Genomic DNA, 24,834 nt, shown 5'->3' with positions numbered 1-24,834 from the left:
TAGGCCTACCAAGGATAAGAGCCGAGTTCATTGGCCTTGGAGAGAAGTTCTTGGGTACTGGGGGTGGGGGTATAAGTGTTGAGAACATTTCTAGAACACAGAAAGTGTTAATCACCACCTTCCTTTTGGGGGGGGTGTCACACCCGCACTCAGGGGTTACTCCTGGCTCTGCGCTCAGAAATAGCTCCAGGCAGGCACAGGGGACCATATGGGATGCGGGAAATCTAACTGAGGTCTGTCCTGAATCGACTGTATGCAAGGCAAACGCCCTACCGCTGTGCTCTCTTTGGTCCCTAATAGCCTCGTTCTGACTGCGGCTCCCTGTTCTTGTGGTTGCACTCCTAGTCTTGCACCACAGCTTCTTCAGTAACCCGATTTTTACCTGTGGCCCCTTTGGAATATCCTGGGGACCCTTTGGGGGATATGGCTTGGTTGGGAAGCAAAGTCACAAGGTTAGATTTTTGTTATCGCTAGTAACCAAACCATTAGAGAGGTGATGAGCCCGGGAAAAGAGAAACAAGATCTACCTGTTCTCTATTGTCTGACCTAGCTGAAAGTGCTTTTTAGTTGCCAGTTTCCCAGTTTAAGGTAAAGCCTTATCAGACTGGCTCTTCACGGGGTTCACCCCACATCCCTAGGGCTACGTAGAAGGTGAATCGGTTTCTAAGTGGCTCCCCTTACCCCAGCTATCTGATTCTTTTCCTGCAGGGGACAGCTCCACCAGCAGTGCTGCGAGAAGTGGACCCTGGTCAATGACGAGACCCAGGCCAAGATGGCCCGCATGGCCGCTGCTGCTGCATGGGGCTTAGGTGAGCATCCTTCCCTCCCACCCCCCAGGGAACTTCCACATCTGGGTGTGGAGGGAAGGTCATCCACATCTGGAAAGTGAGGCACTGCCCAGGCCAACTGAAGCGGGAGAGTCTTGCCTCCTCTTTCACCTTGCACAGCTCTTCCCTTCTCATGGTGATTCACACGAACCTGTTGAGAGTGAAAATGACTTTTCACAGGGTCATCAAGGAGAGGAGTTAGTGAGGATCAAAATAGATAGAAGCTTGTTTTGTTTTTAACCTGAAGGCAAACGTAGTTCATTTCTCTCTCACAAATGAAATCTTGAGGTGAGAATTCCCAGGCTAGAATTCGGGTTCATCATCATTAACTTTTTTCCATACTTCTTTGTATAGTGCCTCAATTTTCAAATGTACCTCTTAATTCTATAATGGTTGCTGGAACTCTACCCACCATTTCTTTGTTCCAAGTACAAAAGAAAAACACTGTTGTCTTTTTTTCTTAACTTTTTAAATGTAATAGTTGTGTGTGTGTGTGTGTGTGTGTGTGTGTGTGTGTGTGTGTGTGTGTGTGTGTGTTGAGTAGTATAATGAACTCCCATTTGCCCTCACCCCTTTCAGAAATTACAAATGTTGGATGGTTTTGTTTCTTTTCTATCCTCCCCATTCTTAGCATATTTTAAAACAGAATTCCTGGGGCCGGAGAGATAGCATGGAGGTAAGGCGTTTGCCTTTCATGCAGGAGGTCATCGGTTAGAATCCCGGTGCCCCATATGGTCCCCTGTGCCTGCCAGGAGCAATTTCTGAGCCTGGAGCCAGGAATAACCCCTGAGCACTGCCAGGTGTGACCCAAAAACCAAAAAAAAAAAAAAAAAAAACAGAATTCCTTCTGAGGAGTTGTGGATATGCAGCACCAGGGCCCCAGACATTGCTAATCCTCTTTGCGATGTTCCCTTCCAGAGACCCTCTGATGAGAGGGCAAAGGTTCCTCCGGGAGTCCCACCAGAAAGGCGTCAGCCCCAGAATCCGGAGGAAGATTTTATAACCTCCCACCTCCATTCTATCCCTCTGGAGTCAGGGAGCTCCTAGCCTCTCCTTTCCTGAGCTCTGGGCTGTATCCGGAACATTTTTCAAAAACAAATTGCTTCCTGAGGAGTCATCCTTTTGCTCTTTGCTTTTGCCCAAAGGCATAGAGAAGAGATGAGCCAATGGGCTGGAGTGAAAGGCAGGAAAATGCCTTGTAAAACTGGCAGCCCTGCGGTTTGCAGCTAATGAAGCTGGTATCTCTTCTGCAGCTGGTCTTGACAGTTCGGGCATTTGACACGTGCCCCCCCCCGCCCTTGCCAGGGCAAACGAATACCTATTTCAGGGACACGGCCATTACCCCTAGCTGCCGTGTCCGACAGACTACTGTGCTGTGACCTAGCCCATCTTTCCATGCTCACAGACCCTCTTAAAATATTTATCTACTCTCTCCTGAGGCAAAGGTACTGCCACGGCGAGACCAGCAAACTATTTGTCTAATCTGTGCCCTGTCTCGTTTAATGGCCGTTTTCAGTTGTTCCGTGGAAAATGTAATTTCCCACATCCCGCTGAATGGTGAGGTGCTCCGCTAGCAGGGAAGCCAGCCCTTCCGTTTCACCTCGAGACGCAGGCGAGAGAACAGGGCTAATGGGGTAGAGCATTAAACCTTGACATGCGGGCTCTGCTCTCCCACACTGCGTCCGCCCTCCTGTACTCCCCGAGGCAACGTGCAGTCCTGGCCTTGGAAGACTGATGGGGCTCTGTGCTAAATTGGCTTCTTCAGCCCCGTAGCCCTGAGTCGGTACAAGTCAATTCATCAGGCTCAAGAGTTTGCCTTGAAGCCCCCATTTGAATGCAGATGGTTTGAGCTGCTGCTCCCCTGAGCCCAGCGAGCAGACCACCCACTGCTTCTCTACATGTACAGGCCAGTGGGACAGCATGGAGGAGTACACCTGCATGATCCCTCGGGATACCCACGATGGAGCGTTTTATCGAGCTGTGCTGGCGCTTCACCAGGACCTCTTCTCCTTGGCACAGCAGGTAAAGACCCACGTGTGCCCGGCCTTCACCCAAGGGGAGATGACCATGTCTATCTATGCAGTCAGCGTGCCTTTGTGCCTGGGCTGCAGAACTTGGGCGATGCTGCTTGGCTCTGTGGAGTCTTTAAAAAAGTCCTGTGAGGGGCCAGAGAGATACCACATTGGTAGGGCGTTTGCCTTGCATGCAGACGGTCGGTCGAATCCTGGCATCCCATATGGTCCCCTGAGTCTACTGGGGGCCATTTCTGAGCTTAGAGCCAAGAGTAGCCCCTGAGCGCTACTGGGTATAACCCAAAAACCAAAAAAAAAAAAAAAAAAAAAAAGAAAGAAAAAAGAGAAGACCCGTGAGCATCATCCTCAGAAGGGAGGACACTGACAGCACATAAGCCAGGCTGCTTTCTGCTCTCAAAGGAGCATTGAGTTCTAGAAGGTACCGTAGACCTAAGCTTTGAGCATCACCATTACCCCCTTTCTTCCCACCACCCAGTCCTATGCTCCTGTGTGGGAAAAGAATTGTGAGTTTGGCTGGAGGTAGGATAGAGGGCTCCAGTCTGGTCTCAGAGTGGAGACCACTTGGAAGGTTCTTTGGCCCGAAACCCCTGGATTCTCTTCCCAGAAGGTTGCGCTTTCTTTGGAAAATCCTGTGCTGACTTGCAGAATGAAATGGGGACGTCACCACATCCGCCTAGTCAGGCTGAGGGGCTTAGGCAAAGGACTGGAATCTGTGAGGACTGGGGGAGCAGCAACTGCCTTACACATGTGTGGACAGAAACATGCCCTGGGAAGGCGCCTTAACTAACAAAACAGCACCGTGTCCAGCTGCAGCTTCATACCCCTCTGGTTTAGATTTACAAAGAGAGGGCCGAAGCAATAGCACAGTGGTAGGGCAGTCGCCTTGCACGTGGCCAATCCTGGATGGATCCCAGTTCAATTTCTGGCATCCCATATGGTCCCTCCCAACCTGCCAGGAGCAATTTCTGAGCGCAGAGGCAGGAGTAGCCCCTGAGCACTGCTGGGTGTGGCCCCAAAACAAACAAACAAAAAAATAGATTTACAAAGAGACCAAGACCTGGGGCTGTCCCCGTCACTGGAAGGAATAGAGCATATCCCCAGCCGTCTCTTGGAGCCGTTGGAGAGCTTTGCCTGGTCTGCTCTCAAACAGGTTCTGGGCTCACTGGCCTAGCCTGGACTGATACAGGCTTTGTGTATGGGGAGCTGGGACTCATTTTTGGCTTGTGCAGTCCCCAAGCACTTCTGGCAGTGACCCCTGAACATACAGTAGCACCTAAACACCACCAGGTATGTCCTCCCCGACCCCTCCTCAAACCACAACAAAGACCATGAAGGAAAATTGGCAAGAAAGTGGGGTTTTTGACTGTCCTCCGGAGGGTGATGCAGGAACTCGCTCCTCCGGTTTCTGACTCACTCACACTCCTGGCCCCCCAGGGTTCTGGCCATCACCCTTGACCCAGAACTGTTGAATCCCAAACATTTTTGGGTGGTTTGTTTGGGGTTGTTGGAGGTATTGGAGAATACTGTTTCCTAGACTTTGAGATCTGGAAAGGTTTCTTCCTTTTGGTGGTGATGTTTGTCCATTTGGTTGTATGTTTTTGTTTTGGGGCCATACCCGGCTGTGACCTGAGATCACTCCTGGCCATGCCCAGGCATCCAAACCCACTGTACTGTCTCTGGGGTGAATTTTTTATTTACGGAATTTAAGCACAGCAGTAACTCCTCACAATAGCCTGGAAACAAGAGCATCATTCAACTCCCACAGCTTGGTTCTAGGGATTCTTTTTTTTTGGGGGGGGGGGCAGTTTTGGTTTTTGAGACAGACCCGGTGACGCTCAGAGGTTACTCCTGGCTATGTGCTCAGAAATCGCTCCTGGCTTGGGGGACCATATGGGACACCGATGATTGAACTGAGGTTCATCCTGGGGCAGACACATGCAAGGCAAGATACCCTACTACTGCCTATTGCTCTGGCCCAGCTCTAGGGATTTTTGTTCTTCCCAGTTCACTCTTTGGCACCATATGGTTCCCCAGGCACCTATGGAAGTGAATCTAAGCATCAAGTCGGGAATGACCACCCAGCACCATTAAGTTTGACCATACTTTTTTTTCAGTAAAAAGTAATTGATTCCAGGGATTCTCTGTTTCTATCCTAGTGCATTGACAAAGCCAGGGATCTGTTGGATGCAGAGCTAACCGCCATGGCAGGAGAGAGCTACAGTCGGGCCTATGGGGTGAGTGATGGATTTTCCAATGCTCTTTAGATCTATTTCAGTTCTTTCTCCAGACTGAGTGGCTGAGGGATTTTAGGCTTAAAGCACCAGGACTGAGCGGAGCTTTTGACAATTGTACAATGTTAAGTTGGCTTGTGCTTTGCTCCTACTAGGCCATGGTTTCCTGCCACATGCTCTCCGAGTTGGAGGAGGTCATCCAGTACAAGCTCGTCCCTGAGCGCCGAGAGATAATCCGCCAGATCTGGTGGGAGAGACTGCAGGTGAGACTGTGGGGCCCGTTCTCGGCATCCTCTGGCTCTGCTCTCATGAGGAAAGGCTTCCTGCCTCCATACAATGGTTTGCTTTGCACTCAGAGTTCAGCTAAAGCCTTTAGCTGTGACAAAAGGACCAACATATGAGCCTCTTTGGACCTTTGAGTATAAAAGAAATGGTCTCGAATAAGTGATGCTTATACAGGGCCAGAGAGATAGCACAGGGGTTAGGCATATGCCCTCATGCAGCCAACCCTGCTCAAGCCCCTGCACCACGTCCTCCCCCAAATATCACTGGATGTAGCCCTGGAGGCCCCTGATTACCACCAGAAGTGGCTTGAGTGATCCCCAACATGGCAGGGCCTGAGCAGCATTTTGTTCTCAGCCCCTTACGTTGACCTACCAGCCCATTTGGCCTAGAATAACCAGGAGTGGCCTGTTGGGCCTCGAATTACTTTGGGAGACTTCCAAAGTTAATTAAAAAGTGATATATATGGAGGCCGGAGCGATAAGCAGTAGGGCATTTGCCTTGTATGCAGCTGACCCGGAACAGACCCAGATTCGATTCCTGGCAACCCATATGGTCCCCTAAGCTTGCCAGGAATGGTTTCTCAGCAAAGAGCCAGGAGTAACTCCTGAGCGCCACCCTGTGTGAACCAGAAACAAAAACATACAAACAAAAGTGACATATTCAACCTTTTTTTTTTTTTGGGGGGGGGGGGGTTGGGGTTACTCCTGGCTCCACGCTCAGAAATCAATTCTGGCAGGCTTGGGGGACCACATGGGATGCCGGGATTCGAACCACCGTCCTTCTGCATGCAAGTCAAATGCCCTGCCTCCATGCTATCTCTCTAACCCAAAATTTAACTTTCTAACTGAGGAGCGGAACCTGGGAACCAAGTGTTTCTCATCATTAGTTATACCATAGAATGTCTTAGAGAACTTTCAAAATTGTTGACACTCAGTGCTGCTTCCTGGGCCACTTACATGAAAAATACCTGGGATCAGACCTGGGATTCCCATCTCTCCAGCATCCCTAGATGATTCTAGTGTGCAACCACCACTGGGAGCCACAGGCATGAAAACTGGCTGCCTATGCCTAGTCCCTCAGCAAGGTTGCCGCCTGTAGCCATTACCAGCTCCTTCATTTTGCAGTGGTCCCTCAGACTGTTGGAGTGCTGGACTATAGTAAAAACAAAATCTATAAACAAATTTCTATGCACACTGTATATTTCTAATTTTGAAGTGAAAAAAACAAAATGGGAACAAATACAATATGTGGCCCGTGGGCCGTAGTTTGATGACCACTGGTTTACAGTTTGCCCCATGGTTGTCATCCCTGCCTTCTGATTGGATTTTTCTCACTGGAGTTTCCCCAGTTGGGCAACTTTTTCCCACCTGCCATCAGTATGACATTTTCTTTGGGCACACCTGGTGACGCTCAATGGTTACTCCTGGCTATGCGCTCAGAAATCGCTCCTGGCTTGGGGGACCATATGGACGCCAAGGGATCGAACCACGGTCTGTCCTAGGTCAGCATGTGCAAGGCAAACACCTTACCGCTTGCACCACCGCTCTGGCCCCAGTGTGACATTTTCACTGTACGTTCTGATCATTTTGTAAGGTGTCAGTTTCATATGTGGGAGTCTTAGCAGGCGTCAATGTTCCTGGGAAAAACAGTCCTCCTAGTCCTTGAGTAGGTTGGAGGGGAAGTTAACTAGCAAAGGAGGAAAGGCCCCCACTGCTGGAGAATCCATTCGCCCCCCATTTGTCAGAGTTGCCCTCTTCTGTTATAAACTGTCTCCCCTTGACCTGATCCACTCCTGTCTCTAAGCTCTGTCTCTGGGCCAGTGCCTGTTAGTTTCTCCGTGCTTTCCAATAGGCTGTGACAAAGCTTTTTCCCTCCAAGCTGCATTCCTGTCTGGGAAGCTCAGCGCCTATGGCACTGCAGTGATGCTCTAGGAAGATGGTCATTTCTGCTCTCGGCTCAGCTCTGGCAGTTCCTTCACATGTTTTATTAGCAATTATGAAATGCCCAGTGAATGTTTTGATGGAAAATTGTCTGCTGGACACCAGAAAAGAATGCAGCAGAGCAATTATTTCCCACTTGACTTGAACACACCCCAGTGGTTTGAATATCAATAATGAGGCAAAGATTTTCCACATCAGAACTCGCCTGAATCTCCTGTCATTCTCACAAGTGAGACTCAACCCAGGAAGAGATTAGAAAGGTGGATTAAGTAGGTTTTGGGGAGGGGGACACCCACACCCCACCTCATCGTTGCCAAGATACTGTCACGTCTTTTTAAACCTTCTTGACTTTTCTGTCTTGAGAAAAGATGCTTTTTGGCTGACAGGAGCCTAAGGTATTTCAGAACCTTGGAGAAACTAGCAGATGGTGAGAAATCACCGAAACAATCATTCTGCACTTTTTCTGTTTGTTTTTTTCCTGACTTTCCAAATTGTTATTGTCACACCTAATGAGATAGAAAGATGTGATGGACCTAAAAATAAACCATGAAGTGTGTGGTAGAAACTTGGCTTGAGAGGATAGCTTGCTGTTTAAACAGTGCATGCCTGATCTAGAAGATTGCCAGATGGTCAGTCCATGTACATTGAACCCAGCCACCGTTCTCTTAAGGGGTGCGGGTGTATGGTTGAAAGGGCAGCCATACCTACATTTAGGACCTGGCCTGAGTTCTTTGTTCAGGTTCAACAGTTTCTGGTCACAGTAGTTGTGCCCAGGAGCCAGAGAGTAGCTTAAAAGGCAGAGGCCCAAGTTCAAACCCTAACACTATAGGGTCCCCTCAGCACTGCTGGGAGTAACCCCGAAGCACATAGCTGAGTTTAGCCCCCCCCCCAACACAACCAGGTGTGTCCCCTGCCCCCAAATCAAGAAAACCTGGAACCACTCACCATCTCTAGATTAAGGACCCGTCCACACAGGATAGACCTTTGGTTTCTTGAAATCTGCCTGCCACGTGACCTCTTGTAATGCTGGCCCATCTCCCCTTGTGGGTGGTTTATCTCCAGTCTAATGTCTTCATTGAATGTGGGAAGGAAAGACTTGCTTTATTCTAGTAGTCCTGATACAAGTGAACTTACCCCTTGGTTAACAGTTCAAGAATCTGGTTAATGATTTAAGAATTATCTCTCCAGAGAGATAACATGATGCCTTGCATGTTGCTGACCCAAGTTTGATCCCCACCCAACATCATACATGGTCCCCAGATCACTTCCCGAAATGATTCCTGAGCGAAGAGCCAGGTGTAAGCCCTGAGCACTGTTGAGTGAGGCCTGAAAGAAAAGACTTTATAGGGCTGAGAGAGATGCAGGGATTAAGCCTTTCATGTGGCTGACCCAGTTTCAATTCTTTTAGCACCACATACGATCCCTCAGGCAGAATTGAGCCCTGAGTACTGCACTGCTTGAGATGGCTCAACCCACTCATTCCCCTCCCCCTCAAAAAAGAACTAAAGAGTATAAAGAGTATAAGAGTATAAAGAGTATAAGAGTATAAAGGTGGGGCCGGAGAGATAGCATGGAGGTAAGGCATTTGCCTTTCATGCAGGAGGTCATCGGTTCGAATCCCGGCGCCCCATATGGTCCCCTGTGCCTGCCAGGAGCAATTTCTGAGCCTGGAGCCAGGAATAACCCCTGAGCACTGCCAGGTGTGACCCAAAAACCAAAAAAAAAAAAAAAAAAGAGTATAAAGGTGTATGTGTGTGTGTATATATATACATACACACACACACACACACACACACACACATATATATATGTATAGCAGTAGGAGCCAGAGCGGTGGCGGATCACGGTTCTATCCTCCAGTGTCCCATATGGTCCCCCAAGCCAGGGGCGATTTCTGAGCACATAGCCAGGAGTAACCCCTGAGCATCACTGGGTGTGGCCCAAAAACCAAAAACCCCAAAAAAAAATTTTATTCTTGGACTAGAGGGTAGGGCAGGGTAGGGTTAGGTAGGATAGGGGTAAGTTTATAATAGGGTCAGGTAGGGTAGGGTAGGGCAGGGTAGGGTAGGGTAGGGCAGGGTGCTTGCCTTGCAAATGCATAGCCAGGTTCAGTCCCTGAGCACTGCTGGAACAAAACAAGAAAATGTTCTTAAGGTTATGTTGGTGGTTTGACCAGGGCCTCACATGCCAAGTATATGCTCTCGTCACTTGATCGGCATCTCAGCCCAGCTTCTAGGGTTTTATTTGTTGAGGTTTTTATTTTGGAGGGTAGTTTTATTTTGGGACCATACACAGCTATGGACAGGGCTTACTTTTGACTGCTTTCGGCGGACCATATGTCATGCCATGGCTTGAACCCAGTTTGGCAATGTGCAACATGAGCACCTTATCTGCTGTGCTTACCTCTTCAGCTCAGTTAGTTTTGGGGCTGCACCTGGTGATGCTCAGGGACTAATCCTGGCTAAGTATTCAGGGGTCATTCCTAAGCAACACTCAGCAGACAATGATCAAGCCCAGGCCTCCAGGGCAGGAGCAATATAGTGCAGCAGGTAGGGTGCTTGGTCACTTAAGTCCATTGGGATATCTCTTCTGCCTCTGCTCCTTAGATTCTGAGAGTTCCTCAGATGTTCTCCTCAGCCACCTTCACCTGGAAAACTTGATTTTTTTGGGTCACACCCAGCAGTGCTCAGGAGTTACTCCTGGTTCCAGGCTCAGAAATCACTCCTGGCAGGCACAGGGGACCATATGGGATGCTGGGATTTGAACCAATGACCTTCTGCATGAAAGGCAAATGCCTTACCACCATGCTATCTCTCCGGCCCCATGAGAACTTGAACCCTCTTACTCAAGGGTGGATTTGGCTACTCGTAGGAGGAATCAGCACAGAGCTGACTCTCACTTCTGAATGTTTCAGGGCTGCCAGCGGATCGTGGAGGACTGGCAGAAAATCCTGATGGTGCGCTCCCTCGTGGTCAGCCCTCACGAGGACATGAGGACCTGGCTCAAGTATGCCAGTCTGTGTGGCAAGAGTGGCCGGCTGGTGAGCAGCCCATGGCGGGAAGAGTGGCGTGGGGGGGCCATGGAGGGAGGGTGCTGGGGTCCAGGTGCGTGTCTTACTGGCCTCTCTTGTCTTCCAGGCGCTGGCTCATAAAACTCTGGTGCTGCTCCTGGGAGTCGACCCATCTCGACAGCTCGACCATCCCCTACCGACAGTTCACCCCCAAGTGACCTATGCCTACATGAAGAACATGTGGAAGAGCGCTCGCAAGGTCTGTGTTGCCTCTTGGACAGTGTCCCACACTGCAGGAGGCCCCCGGTCTGCTGCTTTTACCCTTTCAAGGCCAGAAAGGAAGTCATGGCCCAGTCGAAGTGCAGGGGTTCACTCCACCTGGAAGCGATTCGGTTGATTTTCAGAGTGTCTGTAATTTGGAGAAAACTCGGGGTAGAGCACAAGTTCTGCATGCAGTGGCCTTGGTTCAAGCTCTGGCATCACATGATTCCCTGAGCACCACCAGGTTATTCAGAGACTCACTTGCCGTGATCAAAACAGTGAATGCAACCACAGATGTGTTAGCAGGCAGACAGAATATGCTGAGGCATAAGACAGGCCCAGTGTCTGCCCCTTAAGTGAATATGGGCTGTAGACTTTTTTTGTTTGTTTGTTTGTTTGTTTTGGGGCTACACTTGGCGGTGCTCAGGGATTACTCCTGGCTCTGCTCTCAGAAATTGCTCCTGGCAGGCTTGAGAGTCCATATAGGATATCGATAATCCAACTTGAGTCTGTCCCGGGTCAGTTGTATGCAAAGCAAATGCCCTACGGGCTGACTTGCAATACCCTACCACTGTGCTATCACTCCGACCCCTGAATTTATTTTTTTGTTTGGTTGGTTGGTTGTTTTTTTTGGGGGGGGGGTCACACCCGGCAGTGCTCAGGGGTTACTCATGGCTCTAAGCTCAGAAATTGCTCCTGGCAGGCTCGGGGGACCCTAGGGGATGCCCGGATTCGAACCACCAACCTTCTGCATGCAAAGCATATACCTTACTTCCATGCTCTCTCCGGCCCCTTTGTTAGTTTTTTTGCGCCACTCCTCCTAGTTCTACGCTCAGAAATTGTTCCTGACAGTCTTGGGAGGGAGGGGCCATACTTCATTTCACTCTCATTTTGGCAGTTGGTTTCCTGCTCAACACCTTGTCAAGTCTCTGACTTTTAGGTTCTGTGCCTAGACTGTCAGCAACACAGTCCTCTGTGTTTTCCTTTCAGAAAGCACCAGCCTCTGCTCCTGGCTCAGTGCTCACTGCCCTCTCTGACTAACTCTGAGTCATCACCTGCCGCTTGCCAGTTCTCCCCGCCGCCTTTATCCCAGTTTAATGCTGGCACTTTAGTTCTCACGGAAGATGTGCTAAAGAACATTTATCACTTCCCAGGTGTGGAATACTAATGTAGTTCATTTTTCAAAGTCCGTGGTGATTGATGGAACTTTCTGGAGGCAGCCATCTTAGGGAGAAGGGCATCTTGTTAACTGTTGGAGCGTTCTTGTTTCTACCTGGCCTGATTAATTGTCACATCCTTCTGGCTCTAGGGAAGCCTGATCTCTTGGTACCAATTAACTGTTGAAAGTCTGCAGTCAGGGCCTGAGCAATAGTACAGCAGTAGGGTGTTTGCCTTGCACGTAGCTGACTCAGGGCCAACCCGGGTTTGATCATTGGCATCCTTTAGGGTCCCCTGAGCCTGCCAGGAGCGATCTGAGTGCAGAGCCAGGAGGAACCCCTGAGCGCTGCCAGGTGTGACCCCCAAGAACAAAATACCTGAGGTTGTACTGGTCCCTTTGCCAAGGATTCATCCTACTTGACTTCACGGTCCTCTGTTTCTGTTGAAATACAGCAGGAAAACAAAGATTTCCATATACTTTCCATCGGGAGACCATCCTGGCCTTGCTTATCTGAAGTATGTATTTCTTGAACCTGCAGCAAAGAATACATGCCCTCTTGCACATTTTCTTACCTATTGTTCCTCTCTCCTATATGTTGGCGGAGAAGTTAGCTACCACTATTCTTTTCTTTTGAGCACTGATGTTCGTAGACAGCTGTAGCTTCCTCCTTGAAGCACATTGAAAAAGGAACGAAGGGGCCAGAGAGATAGCACAGTGGTAGGGCATTTGCCTTGCATGCAGATGGATGGTGGTTCAAATCCCGGCATCCCAGGAGCAGTTTCTGAGCACAGAGCCAGGAGTAATTCCTAAGCACATCTGGGTGTGACCCAATAAAACAAAAAGAAAAAAAGGAACGAAGCAAGAATAAAGCCCTATTGCCAAGCTGTGGTGTGTGTGGACATGGAGACCTTAAACTCAGTATTTTGGACCTCCTCCCTGTCCTCCTCCCTCTCCTTGCTCTATTCCTTCCCCACTAAGTGGCTCTGTTGTGCATCCAGCTATGCAGGATGCTCTGGGGACGCTCCTCAGCACCACTCCCCATCCCCTATTCTTCAGTGCCTGCCCAGCCAGTGTCCTCGTCCTCTGCTGGTTGGAGGTGCCTGTGTCCTTATTTGGATCCTAAAGATTCTCTCAGGCTTTCAGATCCAAGTTTTTTGTTAAGCCGGGGTGTGTATGGTTCCTTGGGGTTGGGGGGAAGGGCTTTTTTGTTGGTGATTTTTATTTTTAGGGAAATGAGATAGAAGAGGCTCCCCATAATGTACAATAAAGGAGTTAGACATCCCAAGTGAGATGCAGGTTACTCCAAAATGGATCGTGCCTAGGGTTTGAAATCAGTGCTGAGGTTTTATGAGCCTGAAACAATTCCCTGTCGGTCTAAATTTCCCCCAGGCCAATATATTAATAGTGAAGTAAGCACTTCACTATCAAATTGCTTCACATGAATTCTTCATGGAGGTGGCCAGTTGAGTAGTTTTTCCAAGGCTTATTAAATTCGCAAATACAATTGACAGAAGAGAGCTAAAACTTGAGTGGAAAAACATCATGAATTGGCCTCGAGGTAGTACCGCAGGGTAAGGTGCTTGACTCGCTTTTGACTGACCTGTTGCAGTAAGCCCTTCGGAAGGAGCTGGATGGTGGATGGAGGCCTTTGTTTTTAGGCCCCGGCCACGTTGCTCCATTCCCCATTAACCGGCAGGTCTGGGTCCAGGAAAGTAATGGGTATTGAACTCACTCACAGGCAGGCTTCCAGGGAGATAACATCTTTATTCAGCCCTAGCCAACAGATGTAGCTGCTAACCATTTACGTATGCCATTCTTAGCTTGCCCTGCATCTTAACTCCGTTCAGCCATCTTCCCTCTAACCTCCATGCTGGCAAAGACTATAGGACAGACCTCGGTTCGATCCCCCGGTGTCCCATATGGTCCCCCCAAGCCAGGGGCGATTTCTGAGCACATAGCCAGGAGTAACCCCTGAGCGTCAAATGGGTGCGGCCCAAAAAACAAAAAAAAAAGCCTTATCTAACCTTTCCAAGACCCCTCCCATAAATGGGTGGGGTCTTTCAGGTAAGATCAAGTTGCACAGGAAGGGGGTGGGGCCACATCTGCCCCTTTTTTTTTACATAAAGACCAAAGGCATAAGTTGTGTGGCTTTCGCCTATAGCCAAAGGCGGGTAATATTTCCATAGCCACAATGTAATAAAGTGAAAATTAACATACCAGCCCTTTTCAAAAACAACATTTCTGCAAAATATACCATATACCTGTAATTTAAAATTTTCTTAATGCTTTTTTACCAAGCACTATCCCGGAACTTTCATGTTCCTATACCTTTAATACTGTATAAACGATTTCTTGGGGGAACTATTGTTCCTATTAACCTTCCCTAAACACAAGTACTACAGCATAAATGCATAACATACATTTTAAAAAACAGGCTAAGTACATTAAAATACACACAGTAAAACATTATACCATTGGAAATATTAACTGTGGAAAACAATAAAGCACATTAAATTAGCAAGAACGTGACTTAGATTAAAGTTAGATGCAGGCGGTTAGAAATCAGATCTTTTGGGGCCGGGCGGTGGCGCTCGAGGTAAGGTGCCTGCCTTACCTGCGCTAGCCTAGGAGACGGACCGCGGTTCGATCCCCCGGCATCCCATATGGTCCCCAAGCCAGGAGCGACTTCTGAGCGCATAGCCAGGAGTAACCCCTGAGCGTTACCGGGTGTGGCCCAAAAACCAAAAAAAAAAAAAAAAAAAAAAAAAATCAGATCTTTTAGTTGGGATAAGCTGTATTACTCCCCTCTTTTTTAAATTTTTTACACTATGACCTAATTTTTTCCCATTACCAACTCCACTTGTATTATCCCTTCACCTAAAACCAATTGTCCAGACGCCATCTTCTTCCACATGGTTTGGAGTTCCAAGGGGTTCCAGCCACTGCAGCTGCTCCGAGGCTGGGTCGAGCGCGCGCCTGCCAGCTATTTGCCACTTTTTGGCCATGCCACTTGGCAGGAGTAGGTCCAAAGCGGCTGCATCAGGATGGGTGGAGCAGTCTCTGTGTGCTTTTTAGCTGAGATCCTGGCTGCAGCTGCAGTCTTCGCAAGCTTTTTATTCACCCCTCCGGGCACAATTTGGAAGTGTAGCTCTTTGCCGCTGCAGTTTCTGCACCGGGAGCATCTGGGTGTCCAGAATTCAAAGTGAATTAAGCTAAAAGTCCAGTCCGAAATTTTCTGGGTTTTTTTTTTTTTTTTGGTTTTTGGGCCACACTCGGCATTGCTCAGGGGTTACTCCTGGCTGTCTGCTCAGAAATAGCTCCTGGCAGGTACGGGGGACCATATGGGACACCGGGATTTAAACCAACCACCTTTGGTCCTGGATTGGCTGCTTGCAAGGCAAATGCCGCTATGCTATCTCTCTGGGCCCAAGTCCGAAATTTTTAAAGTCTAAATCCAAATTCAGGCTGAAGGTCATACTCAGGAGTCATTCTGTTTAGGGAAGATTTTTCTTCCTGGTACTTTTCCAACCAAAGCCTTTTATCAGTCTCTGAGGAGGCCGAAATCTTTGGAAAAAGGATTTTCGGCAACAAACTTTCAGTTCTGGGCCACGGATGGGGTGATCCAAGTTTTCCCCTCTTCTGTTTTAATGGTCCGTGTGCCCCTGGAAGGGGTTGCGGCCATATTTGAACATGGTTCCACGTGGCCCAGGATCTTGGGCTCAGTCCATCCGAAAAGAGCCAAAATCAAACTGAAAAATAAATAAATAAATAAAAATTAAAATTAAATTAAAAAAAAAACAAAAATATTGATCATCTTAAAAAGTTCATCCGCCTCCCAACATCAGGCCTTAGTGTGGCACACCTTGGGGTGCTCCCTTCTGGGTGCTCCCTTTGGAGTGGGGATGCAGGCTGAGGCTCCTGAGTCTTCTTGCTGGCCAGGCCACCTGCTCAGTGCCGTGTTCATCCTTGCAGATCGATGCCTTCCAGCACATGCAGCACTTCGTGCAGACGATGCAGCAGCAGGCACAACACGCCATCGCCTCTGACGACCAGCAGCACAAACAGGAGCTGCACAAGCTCATGGCTCGGTAAGCTCCTATGGCACCACACCAGGTCCAAACTAACCCTATCAGACATGCTGGTGATTTGATGGGTGAATTCATTAAGAGTCTTTAGTCCCTCTGTACCGGCAGTTTCATTGCTATATTAAAAGGAGACAAGGCCAGAGAGATAGGGCAGTTGTTAGGACATTTGCTTTGCATGCAGCCAACCCTGTTTCTATCCCTGGCAACCCATATGGTCCCCCAAGTCCACCAGGAATAATTCCTGAGTGCAGAGCTAGGAGGAGTAATTCCTGAGCAGTGCTGGGTGTGTCCCAAAACTAAATAGAAACTAAAAACGGGCTGGAGCAATAGCACAGCAACTAGGGCATTTACCTTCTATGTGGCCTATTTGGGTTCGATCTCTGCCATCCTGGTGTCCCCCGAAGTGGCCAGGCATAACTCCTGAGTGCTGCCGGTGTGGCCTAAAACAAACAGTACAACTCCCAGCCTTTAGGAATAGAGGCTGCTAGGAAATCTGACAGAAGGAAAACATCAGACAGCAGTGAAAGAAAAATGGCTCTCAGTTGTCACCCACAAAACTTGCATTTGAACCAGAAAAGAAAACATGCAGATCTGCCTATGCCAAAAACCTGCTTTATGCTAGCTTTCAAAGACAGAGATCCAAGAGGAATTATGTATCTCAGAAACCCTTTCTCATCCCTTCCATGTGGTTGTGGATTTTCTTGGCTCTGTCATGTTGTTTCCTGAGAGCGAGTGGGAGGCCTCAGGGAGGTTCCAGTGCTCCCTCAGAGGATGCTCTGCCCGACGAGGGTCTGTTTCCCCCATTTCAGCTGCTTCCTGAAGCTCGGAGAGTGGCAGCTGAACCTGCAGGGCATCAACGAGAGCACCATCCCCAAAGTACTGCAGTACTACAGCGCCGCCACGGAGCACGACCGCAGCTGGTACAAGGTAACCCTGAGCCAGGGGCCAGGGCCACGCTGAGCTCTGCCTTGGCTTCCCACAACACTTGGCCCGGCAGACTGTGCTCCCAGCACTCATGGTGGACAGCAAAGCTGGGGCCTGCTGCTCTGCTGTGTGAATGGCTTCTCTGAGCCAGCAGCCCTTTTCAAGTTGAGTTGGTCATAGACATCCGGATTCTTTTATCCAAGAAGTTCTTCATTAGCAGTGCTCAGGGGTCTCCTGGTGGCACTTTCATAGAGGATGAATCCAGGACTCAGACCCCAGCCTTCAGCATGCACTCTGCCCTTTCAGCTGTCCCCTGCCCTTTCTGCCTGTGTAGCCATGAGGGACGCAGCGTGTAGCTTCTTTTTTTCCTAGGAGCATCTGGACCCTTGATTCCTTTCCAGAACTTTCGTTCCCTCGGGCCTGCTGTTCCTTCCTAGCTGCTTCCTGAGTTTCCTCCCTGCCTGCTCCTTGTCTCAGGAGCCGTCTATTTTTATTGGGAAGCTCTGGGTGATACTGTTTTATCACAGGAAATGTCTGTTATATAAACAGAAAGTGTAAAAAAGATGTGACCGGTGAAGGAGTCCTTCTCAGAAGCCTGCATCTTTGGAGAGAGCATACTCGTCTCTTGGATCTTTTCTCAGGGATCCACTGGTGATAGTACTTGGATTAGCAGAGATCGCTGATATCCCCCCCAGGATCTTTTTTTTTTTAACTTTTATTCATTTATTGATTGATTGATTGGGTTTGGGGCCACACCCAGTAACGCTTAGGGGTTACTCCTGGCTCTGCACTCAGAAATCACTGTTGGCAGGCACCCAGAATCTTTTAAAACAGCTAGTGCTTTATGAATGTGTCTGAGCTCAAAATCCTTACGCGAAGACCACAGACATGCTTATAATTTAAAAAAAAAATTATTTATTTTTTTGGGTTTTGGGCCACACCCGGTGGTCCTGGCAGGCTCAGGGAACCATATGGGATGCCGGGGACTGAATGCAGGTCCATCCCAGGTTGGCTGCATGCAAGGCAAACGCCCTACTGCTGTGCTATTGCTCCAGCCCCTTGTTGTAAACATCTTATCCTGGCTTAGAGTTTGCCATTCTGATCTACAAATGCTCCCTTAGTGAGCTTCAAAAGGGCATAAGGCATGGCCAGAGCTTGTTCCTCTTTGGGCCTGCAGTCCGTGAGGCAGTAGGTTGTTTTCCCATCAAAGGAATCCCCTTGATGCCTTTTCCAGGAGAGTCTGAGGGGTCTTAGAAGTCCTGCTGGCTAAGGGCTGGCTGGAGCAATAGTAAAGCAGGGAGGGTGCTTGCCTTGCATGCAGCTAACCCAGGTTCCATCCCTGTCATCCCATATGGTCCCCCGAGCCCACCAACAGTGATTCCTGAGTGCAGAGCCAGGAGTAGCCGCTGAGCGTCACTGGTATGACCCAAAAGTAAACAAAAAAGTAGGGAGGGAGTTCTGCTCACTGAATACTGAGGAAACAGCAATTGCTTGGCTGGGGCCTTGACTTCAGGCTCCATTAAACCCTCCATGTCCTGGCCTCCCGCTGCTGTCAGGTCCAGCCCCACTGTCTTCTCCCCTGCCGCCCTCCCTAGGCCTGGCATGCGTGGGCAGTGATGAACTTTGAAGCCGTGCTACACTACAAACATCAGAACCAAGCTCGTGACGAGAAGAAGAAGCTGCGTCACGCCAGCGGGGCCAACATCACCAATGCCGCCACCGCAGCCACCACAGCTGCCACGGCCACTGCCACGGCCACCAGCACCGAGGGCAGCAACAGTGAGAGCGAGGCTGAGAGCACTGAGAACAGCCCCACGCCCTCCCCTCTGCAGAAGAAGGTCACCGAGGTACCCTCCATCCCGCCTCCCAGCTTCCACCTCTGGGGGGCTGTGCACGTCTGCTGTCCCTTGTGCATGGCCTGGCATGATTAGACCCTTTGCCCCTCTCCCCTTTTCCTGCCAGTTCCATGTACATGGGTAGCTGGCAGGCAAAGTGGTTAACCCCACTCCATCCTAAGTCTGTCCTGGGCAGTAAGATTCAGTTATGGTTGATAGTTAGAGCACAATGTCCATGTATCAAGTACTTACTCTGTCCATCACTGACCCAGAGACTTTATATGTTAACTGATATAATTCACGAGAGTAAGTGTGTGTGTGTGTGTGTGTGTGTGTATGAGTGTGTGTAAGCATGCATGCGTGTGTGCATTTACACACTTTGCACCGTTTGACAGTTAAGAAAGCTGAGGCAAACTTGTCTCTGATGCGGGTATGTTCCCACAGGACTTGTCTAAGACCCTCTTGATGTACACAGTTCCTGCTGTCCAGGGCTTCTTCCGCTCTATCTCTTTGTCACGAGGCAACAACCTCCAGGACACGCTCAGGTAGGAAAGCCACAGGGGGGAGCGTTGGCAGGTTGTGAGACACGGGTCTCTCTTCTGGGGCCTGTCAGTGCCTGCTGGAGGGAGTTGCGCTCACTTAGCCTCCCGTGGGCTTATCTGTGTTTTGTTTTGGTTTGGTTTGGTTTTTGGGTCACAACCAGCAGCGCTCAGGATTTACTCCTGGCTCTATGCTCAGAAATCGCCCCGCGCAGGCACAGGGGACCATATGGGATGCCGGGATTCGAACCACCATCCTTCTGCATGAAAGACAAACGCCTTACTTCATGCTATCTCTCCAGCCCCTCCCTCTGTGTTTTGTTGAGGGTGAAACTGCTGCAGACTCTGGGTGACAGACCACCCTGTGTTCTCAGTTGGAATCCACCGGCCATTGCCACCCACTCTCAAAAGGTTCCCAAGGCCAAACATCGTGGAAGTCCTGCCAGATCCTCTGTAGAGTTGTAGTGATGAGGGGCTGCAGAGATAACTCAATAGGCAGCTTCTGTGCGTGGCATGCAGGCAGCCCCTACAGTCTCTGGCACTCCATGGTACCCGAAGCTTCCCTAGGAGTGATCCCCAAGCACTGAGCCAGGAAGGCCCCTGAGCATCTAAATGTGGACCAGAGTTTAAAAAGTATTTATTTATAAATCATAGGGGCCAGAGAGATAATATAGCAGGCAGAGCATTTGTCTTTCCTGAAGCAAGCCTTGGTTCAATTGCTGGCACCTTGTATAGTTTCTCTTTTCTTTTCTTTTTGTAATTTATTTATTTTTATTGAATCACCATGAGAGTCAGAGTTTACAAGTTGTTGATGGTTGAGTTTCAGTTATACAGTGTTGGGGCTGGAGAGATAGCATGGTGGTAAGGCATTTGCCTTGCATGCAGAAGGTTGGCAGTTTGAATCCTGGAATCCCATATGGCCCCCTGAGCCTGCCAGGAGCAATTTCTGAGCATAGAGCCAGGAGTAACCCCTGAGTGCTGCTGGGTATGATCCAACCCCCCCCCCCCAAAAAAAAAGTTACACAATGTTCTGACACCCATCCCTTAACCAGTGCACATTTCTATCACCAATATCTCCAATTTCACTCTTCCTGCCCAAGCCTGCCTCTATGGCAGACACTTTTCATCTCTTTTGTTTTCCCTTGTTTTTCTTTTAAGCAGCATAGTTTGCAATGCTGTTACTGAAAGAGTATATATCATGTAAATCACTTTACCTCCTGCCAGTGCTCCATTCATGTCCAGAGTGGCTATTTCCAATTGTCACAGTCGCAGAAGGTCTCATGAGTCCACCAGGAGTGATCCCTGAGTGTAGAGTCAGGAGTAAGCCCTAAGCACAGCTAGGGGTGGCTCAAAAACCAAAATAATATTGAGAATAATAAATGAGTCCTAAACACGAGAAATAGAGAAAAGCTGGGAGGCTGCATCTTCTGTGATTTTTCTAATTTTTTTTCTTCTCCAGAGTCCTCACCTTATGGTTCGATTATGGTCACTGGCCAGATGTCAATGAAGCCTTGGTGGAAGGGGTCAAAGCCATCCAGATTGACACTTGGTTACAGGTGAGATTTGGTTGTGGGAGGGCCAGGCTCGTGGTAGTGAGCGGAGGGGCACTGACTTAGGGCTAGGTCCGAGACCACAATTCCAGGCACACTTGAGTGTCTTTAGACAATTGAAAGAAAGGAACATGTCATAGCCCAGCACCATCTACCAGAACCAGTTCGAGGATTAGTTTGTTGCCAGAAGAAAAACTGGCATTGTTTCCAGCTCTCACCTGCCACTCACTGTGTTGTTCCATATCCCAGGTTATTCCGCAGCTCATTGCCAGAATTGATACGCCCAGACCCTTGGTGGGGCGCCTCATCCACCAGCTTCTCACGGACATCGGCCGCTACCACCCTCAGGTATGTGAGGAACCTGGGCGCTTCCTCATGGAGCAACTGCCTGGTGATGGCTTCCCCAACTACAGACATCCCTCACGGTGACCTGGGAACTCCTGAGAAGGATTTTCTCCCCTCCTCTTAGACTCAGACAAACCCTCTCATCCTCCATCTACTACCCCAATACTACTGGGCATGGCCCACTAAAAGAAAGAAAATTAGATGGTCAGATGAGAAAGCGAGAGGGAGAGAAGACAGAGACCAAGTGATACCAAGTATCCTTTTTATTCCTGAATTCTGCTGCTGCTGCCCGGGTTATTTTCTGGGAGGGAGATAGACATTCACCAGCCAGAGGGGGCCAGGGGAGGCCTGTAAATCAGGGTTCAAGTAAGCAATAGAAGGATAGATACAAAGCAGGCAGCATCTCCCCAATGCTTTATCTCCAGCCCCTCACGGACAGGCAGGCACTGCTCTGGTCACTATCCTGGGCTCCCCTCTAACTGTCCAAGTTTTTTTGTTTATTTGTTTTTGAGTATTCAGAGGTTACTTCTGGCTCTGTGCTCAGAAATCACTTCTGGCAGACTCTGGGGACCCTATGGGATGCTGGAAATCGAATCCAGGTCCATCTCGGGCTTACTTCTGGCTCTGCGTTCAGGAATCACTCCTGGTGATGTTTAGGGGACAGATACTGAACTGGGATCAGCTACGTATAAAGCAAGTACCCTGCCTTCTGTGCCTTGATTCCATTTTGTCTTCCTTTCTGCGTCACCTCAGGCCCTCATCTACCCCCTGACTGTGGCTTCCAAGTCTACCACCACAGCCCGTCACAATGCAGCCAACAAGATCCTGAAGAACATGTGTGAGCACAGTAACACTCTGGTCCAGCAGGCCATGATGGTGAGTCAGGGTCGCAGCAGCCTGAGGAAAGTGGGGGCTTCCCTGGCCCTGCTGATCCAACAGAAGAGCCCACTTGAGGAGTTCACTTATATGCTGGGGGGGGGGGGGGCCCTCTTGCTGCCCAAAGAGCATCTCCTGTCCTCCCAGACAGGCCTTCACTGCTTACTGACCCTGGGTGCTCTCTTCCCCGCAGGTAAGTGAGGAGCTGATCCGAGTGGCCATCCTCTGGCATGAGATGTGGCATGAAGGCCTGGAAGAAGCTTCACGTTTGTACTTTGGGGAAAGGAATGTGAAAGGCATGTTTGAGGTGCTGGAACCCCTGCACGCCATGATGGAACGAGGACCTCAGACTCTCAAGGAAACATCCTTCAATCAGGTGGGAGTGAAGTGTGAAATGACACAACTCAGAACCCTTATCACGCCCTTTCACTGACGAGAATAAATGTCTTCTGACAACACAGAATGTGGAAGCAGCAGAAATGTCATTGTCTGGGGTCAGAGCAGTACAGCGGGAGGGCATTTGCCTCACACATGGTCACCCCGGGTTCGATCCTCAGCATCCCATTTGGTCCCCCAAGCACCATCCAGAGTAATTCCTGACTGCAAAGCCAGGAGCAATCCCTGAGCACCCCCACCCAGTGTGGCCCAAAAACTAAAGCTGAAATGTCATTATCATTAGATTATAAGAATTCTCCTGAGGGCTGGAGCAATAGTACGGCAGGTAGGGGGTTTGCCTTGCATGTGACCCACCTGGGTTCTAGTCCCCCGAGCCTGCCAGGAGTGATTTCTGAGCACAGAGTCAGGAGTAATTCCCTAACGCTGCCAGATGTGTCCTCTCCCTACGCCCCACCAAAAAGAATCCTCCTGAGATTTTGGCTGGAAAACCATCAGGTATGTAACCTCTCCTCTGGCCAGTTGCCTTAGCACCTACAGAGCTCCCTCGCAAAGCAGAGTAACTGCCACCTGCCCCGCCACGTTTGGCTCCCAAGGAGTTGTCTGTCCAGGGATTTCGCCTCATGCCTTCATTGCCTCCTTAACGACTTGCCGTTTCTGCCTTCCCTCAGGCATATGGTCGAGACTTAATGGAAGCCCAAGAGTGGTGCCGGAAGTACATGAAGTCTGGGAACGTCAAGGACCTCACTCAGGCCTGGGACCTCTACTACCACGTGTTCCGGCGGATCTCCAAGCAGCTGCCCCAGGTAGGGCCTCTGTCCTCGCAGGGCTCCCTGCCACGACAGTCCTTTCCATCTGGAGGGCCATGCATGTGGTCACCAACCCCTTAGCACCCGGTTTCATCGGTGCCTGCAGTCTCTGGGACATGCCATGGCGATCAGGGCTCTCTTGAAAAACTCTCAAATTGCGCTGAGGTCCCTCCCTGGAGGAGAGACCTGAACTCTGGTGTCATTCACAGCTCACCTCCTTAGAGCTGCAGTATGTCTCCCCAAAACTGCTGATGTGCCGGGACCTTGAATTGGCTGTGCCAGGAACCTATGACCCCAACCAGCCCATCATTCGCATTCAGTCCATAGCACCGTCTCTGCAAGTCATCACATCCAAGCAGAGGCCCCGGAAGTTGACACTTATGGGTAAGGACCATGTGCACTTCTGCCGCCTGCTTTGCCCCCACCCGGTCCCCCAAACGAACACCTTCCATCCACACTGCTAATCATCATGTGCTCCATCACCTCGTGCTTACCCAGCAGCAAGAGGACAGTGGATTTCTTCTTCTTTAGTCCTTGGGAAGCTTAGTTCACTCCTGTAGTTGGGCTTTGTGCAAGTGAAACTGCACAGGAACAGATGGGAGGGAAGAGGAAAGGGCAGCTGTTGGGGGAAGCCCCCCCAAAAAAGCATCCTGAATACAGGTGAGTCGTGCTGTTGAAGGAAGGTTTGGGCACTTTGAATTGGACAGAAGTCTACTCTTATTCTATAGAACATGTAAAAATGAGCTAAGGAGCATGAGGGAAGAGAGAGAGAGAGAGAAGAATGAGAGAGAGAAGGAGAGAGAGAGAAGAAGGAGAGAGAGAGAGAGGAAGGGGAGAGAGAAGGAGAGAGAGAGGATAGAGAGAGAGAGAGAGAGAGAGAGGAGAGAGAGAGAGAGAGAGAGAGAGAGAGAGAGAGAGAGAGAGAGAGAGAGAGAGAGAGCAGGTAGGGTACTTGCCTTGCACCAGATACCCTGTGCCCTGCCAGGAGTGATCCCTGAGCACACAGCCAGAGCCAGGACTAAGCCCTAAGCACTGCCAGGTGTGGCCCCAAAACAATAAAAAAAAAAAAGTTAATTCTGGGGCTGGAGCAGTAGCACAGTGGTAGGGCATTTGCCTTGTATACAGCTCACCCAAGACGGACCTGGGTTCCATCCCCAGCATTCCATATGGTCCCCAAGCCAGGAGCAATTTCTGAGCACATTGCCAGAAGCAACCCCTGAGCATCACCAGTTGTGGCCCCAAAACCAAACAAACAAAAATGTTAATTCATTAAAAATCTCATGTTGGGGGGCCAGAGTGATAGTACAGCAGGGAGGTTGCTTGCCTTGCACGCAGCCAACCCAGACTCAATCCCCAGCATCCCATATAGTTAATTCCCTGAACATCACCCAGAGTAATTCCTGAGTGCAGAGTCAGAAGTAACCTCTGAGCACACTGGGTATAGCCCAAAAACAAAAAAAAAAAAAAAAGTACAAAACAAACAAAAAAAAAAAACCCTCATGTTGGAATAGTATTATAAACTAGAATACCTTCATTAAAAAATTAATTAAAGGGCCCGGAGAGATAGCACAGCGGTGTTTGCCTTGCAAGCAGCCGATCCAGGACCAAAGGTGGTTGGTTCGAATCCCGGTGTCCCATATGGTCCCCCGTGCCTGCCAGGAGCTATTTCTGAGCAGACAGCCAGGAGTAACCCCTGAGCACTGCCGGGTGTGGCCCAAAAACCAAAAAAAAA

At 49.5% G+C, this 24,834-nt stretch overlaps 1 protein-coding gene across 1 annotated transcript in view; it reads left to right on the top strand.

Annotated features, from left to right (window-relative positions):
* MTOR (mechanistic target of rapamycin kinase) overlaps nt 1-24,834 on the top strand; it is a 151,908-nt gene that overhangs the window by 107,820 nt on the left and 19,254 nt on the right. The window contains exons 31-46 of the mRNA XM_049775256.1: nt 709-809; nt 2,734-2,849; nt 5,017-5,094; nt 5,247-5,354; nt 10,231-10,356; nt 10,454-10,585; nt 15,719-15,834; nt 16,641-16,758; nt 18,351-18,602; nt 19,035-19,135; nt 20,589-20,685; nt 20,929-21,027; nt 21,778-21,900; nt 22,094-22,276; nt 22,965-23,099; nt 23,312-23,486. Of these exons, the coding sequence (XP_049631213.1) occupies nt 709-809; nt 2,734-2,849; nt 5,017-5,094; nt 5,247-5,354; nt 10,231-10,356; nt 10,454-10,585; nt 15,719-15,834; nt 16,641-16,758; nt 18,351-18,602; nt 19,035-19,135; nt 20,589-20,685; nt 20,929-21,027; nt 21,778-21,900; nt 22,094-22,276; nt 22,965-23,099; nt 23,312-23,486 (2,060 nt within the window). The remainder of the gene's footprint in view (nt 1-708; nt 810-2,733; nt 2,850-5,016; nt 5,095-5,246; nt 5,355-10,230; nt 10,357-10,453; nt 10,586-15,718; nt 15,835-16,640; nt 16,759-18,350; nt 18,603-19,034; nt 19,136-20,588; nt 20,686-20,928; nt 21,028-21,777; nt 21,901-22,093; nt 22,277-22,964; nt 23,100-23,311; nt 23,487-24,834) is intronic.

This window comes from Suncus etruscus, chromosome 6 (genome assembly GCF_024139225.1).
Source record: "Suncus etruscus isolate mSunEtr1 chromosome 6, mSunEtr1.pri.cur, whole genome shotgun sequence".
In the NCBI taxonomy this organism is placed as follows: domain Eukaryota; kingdom Metazoa; phylum Chordata; class Mammalia; order Eulipotyphla; family Soricidae; genus Suncus; species Suncus etruscus.
The sequence above is the reverse complement of the archived record's forward strand: the minus strand, read 5'-3'. Positions and strand labels throughout refer to the sequence as shown.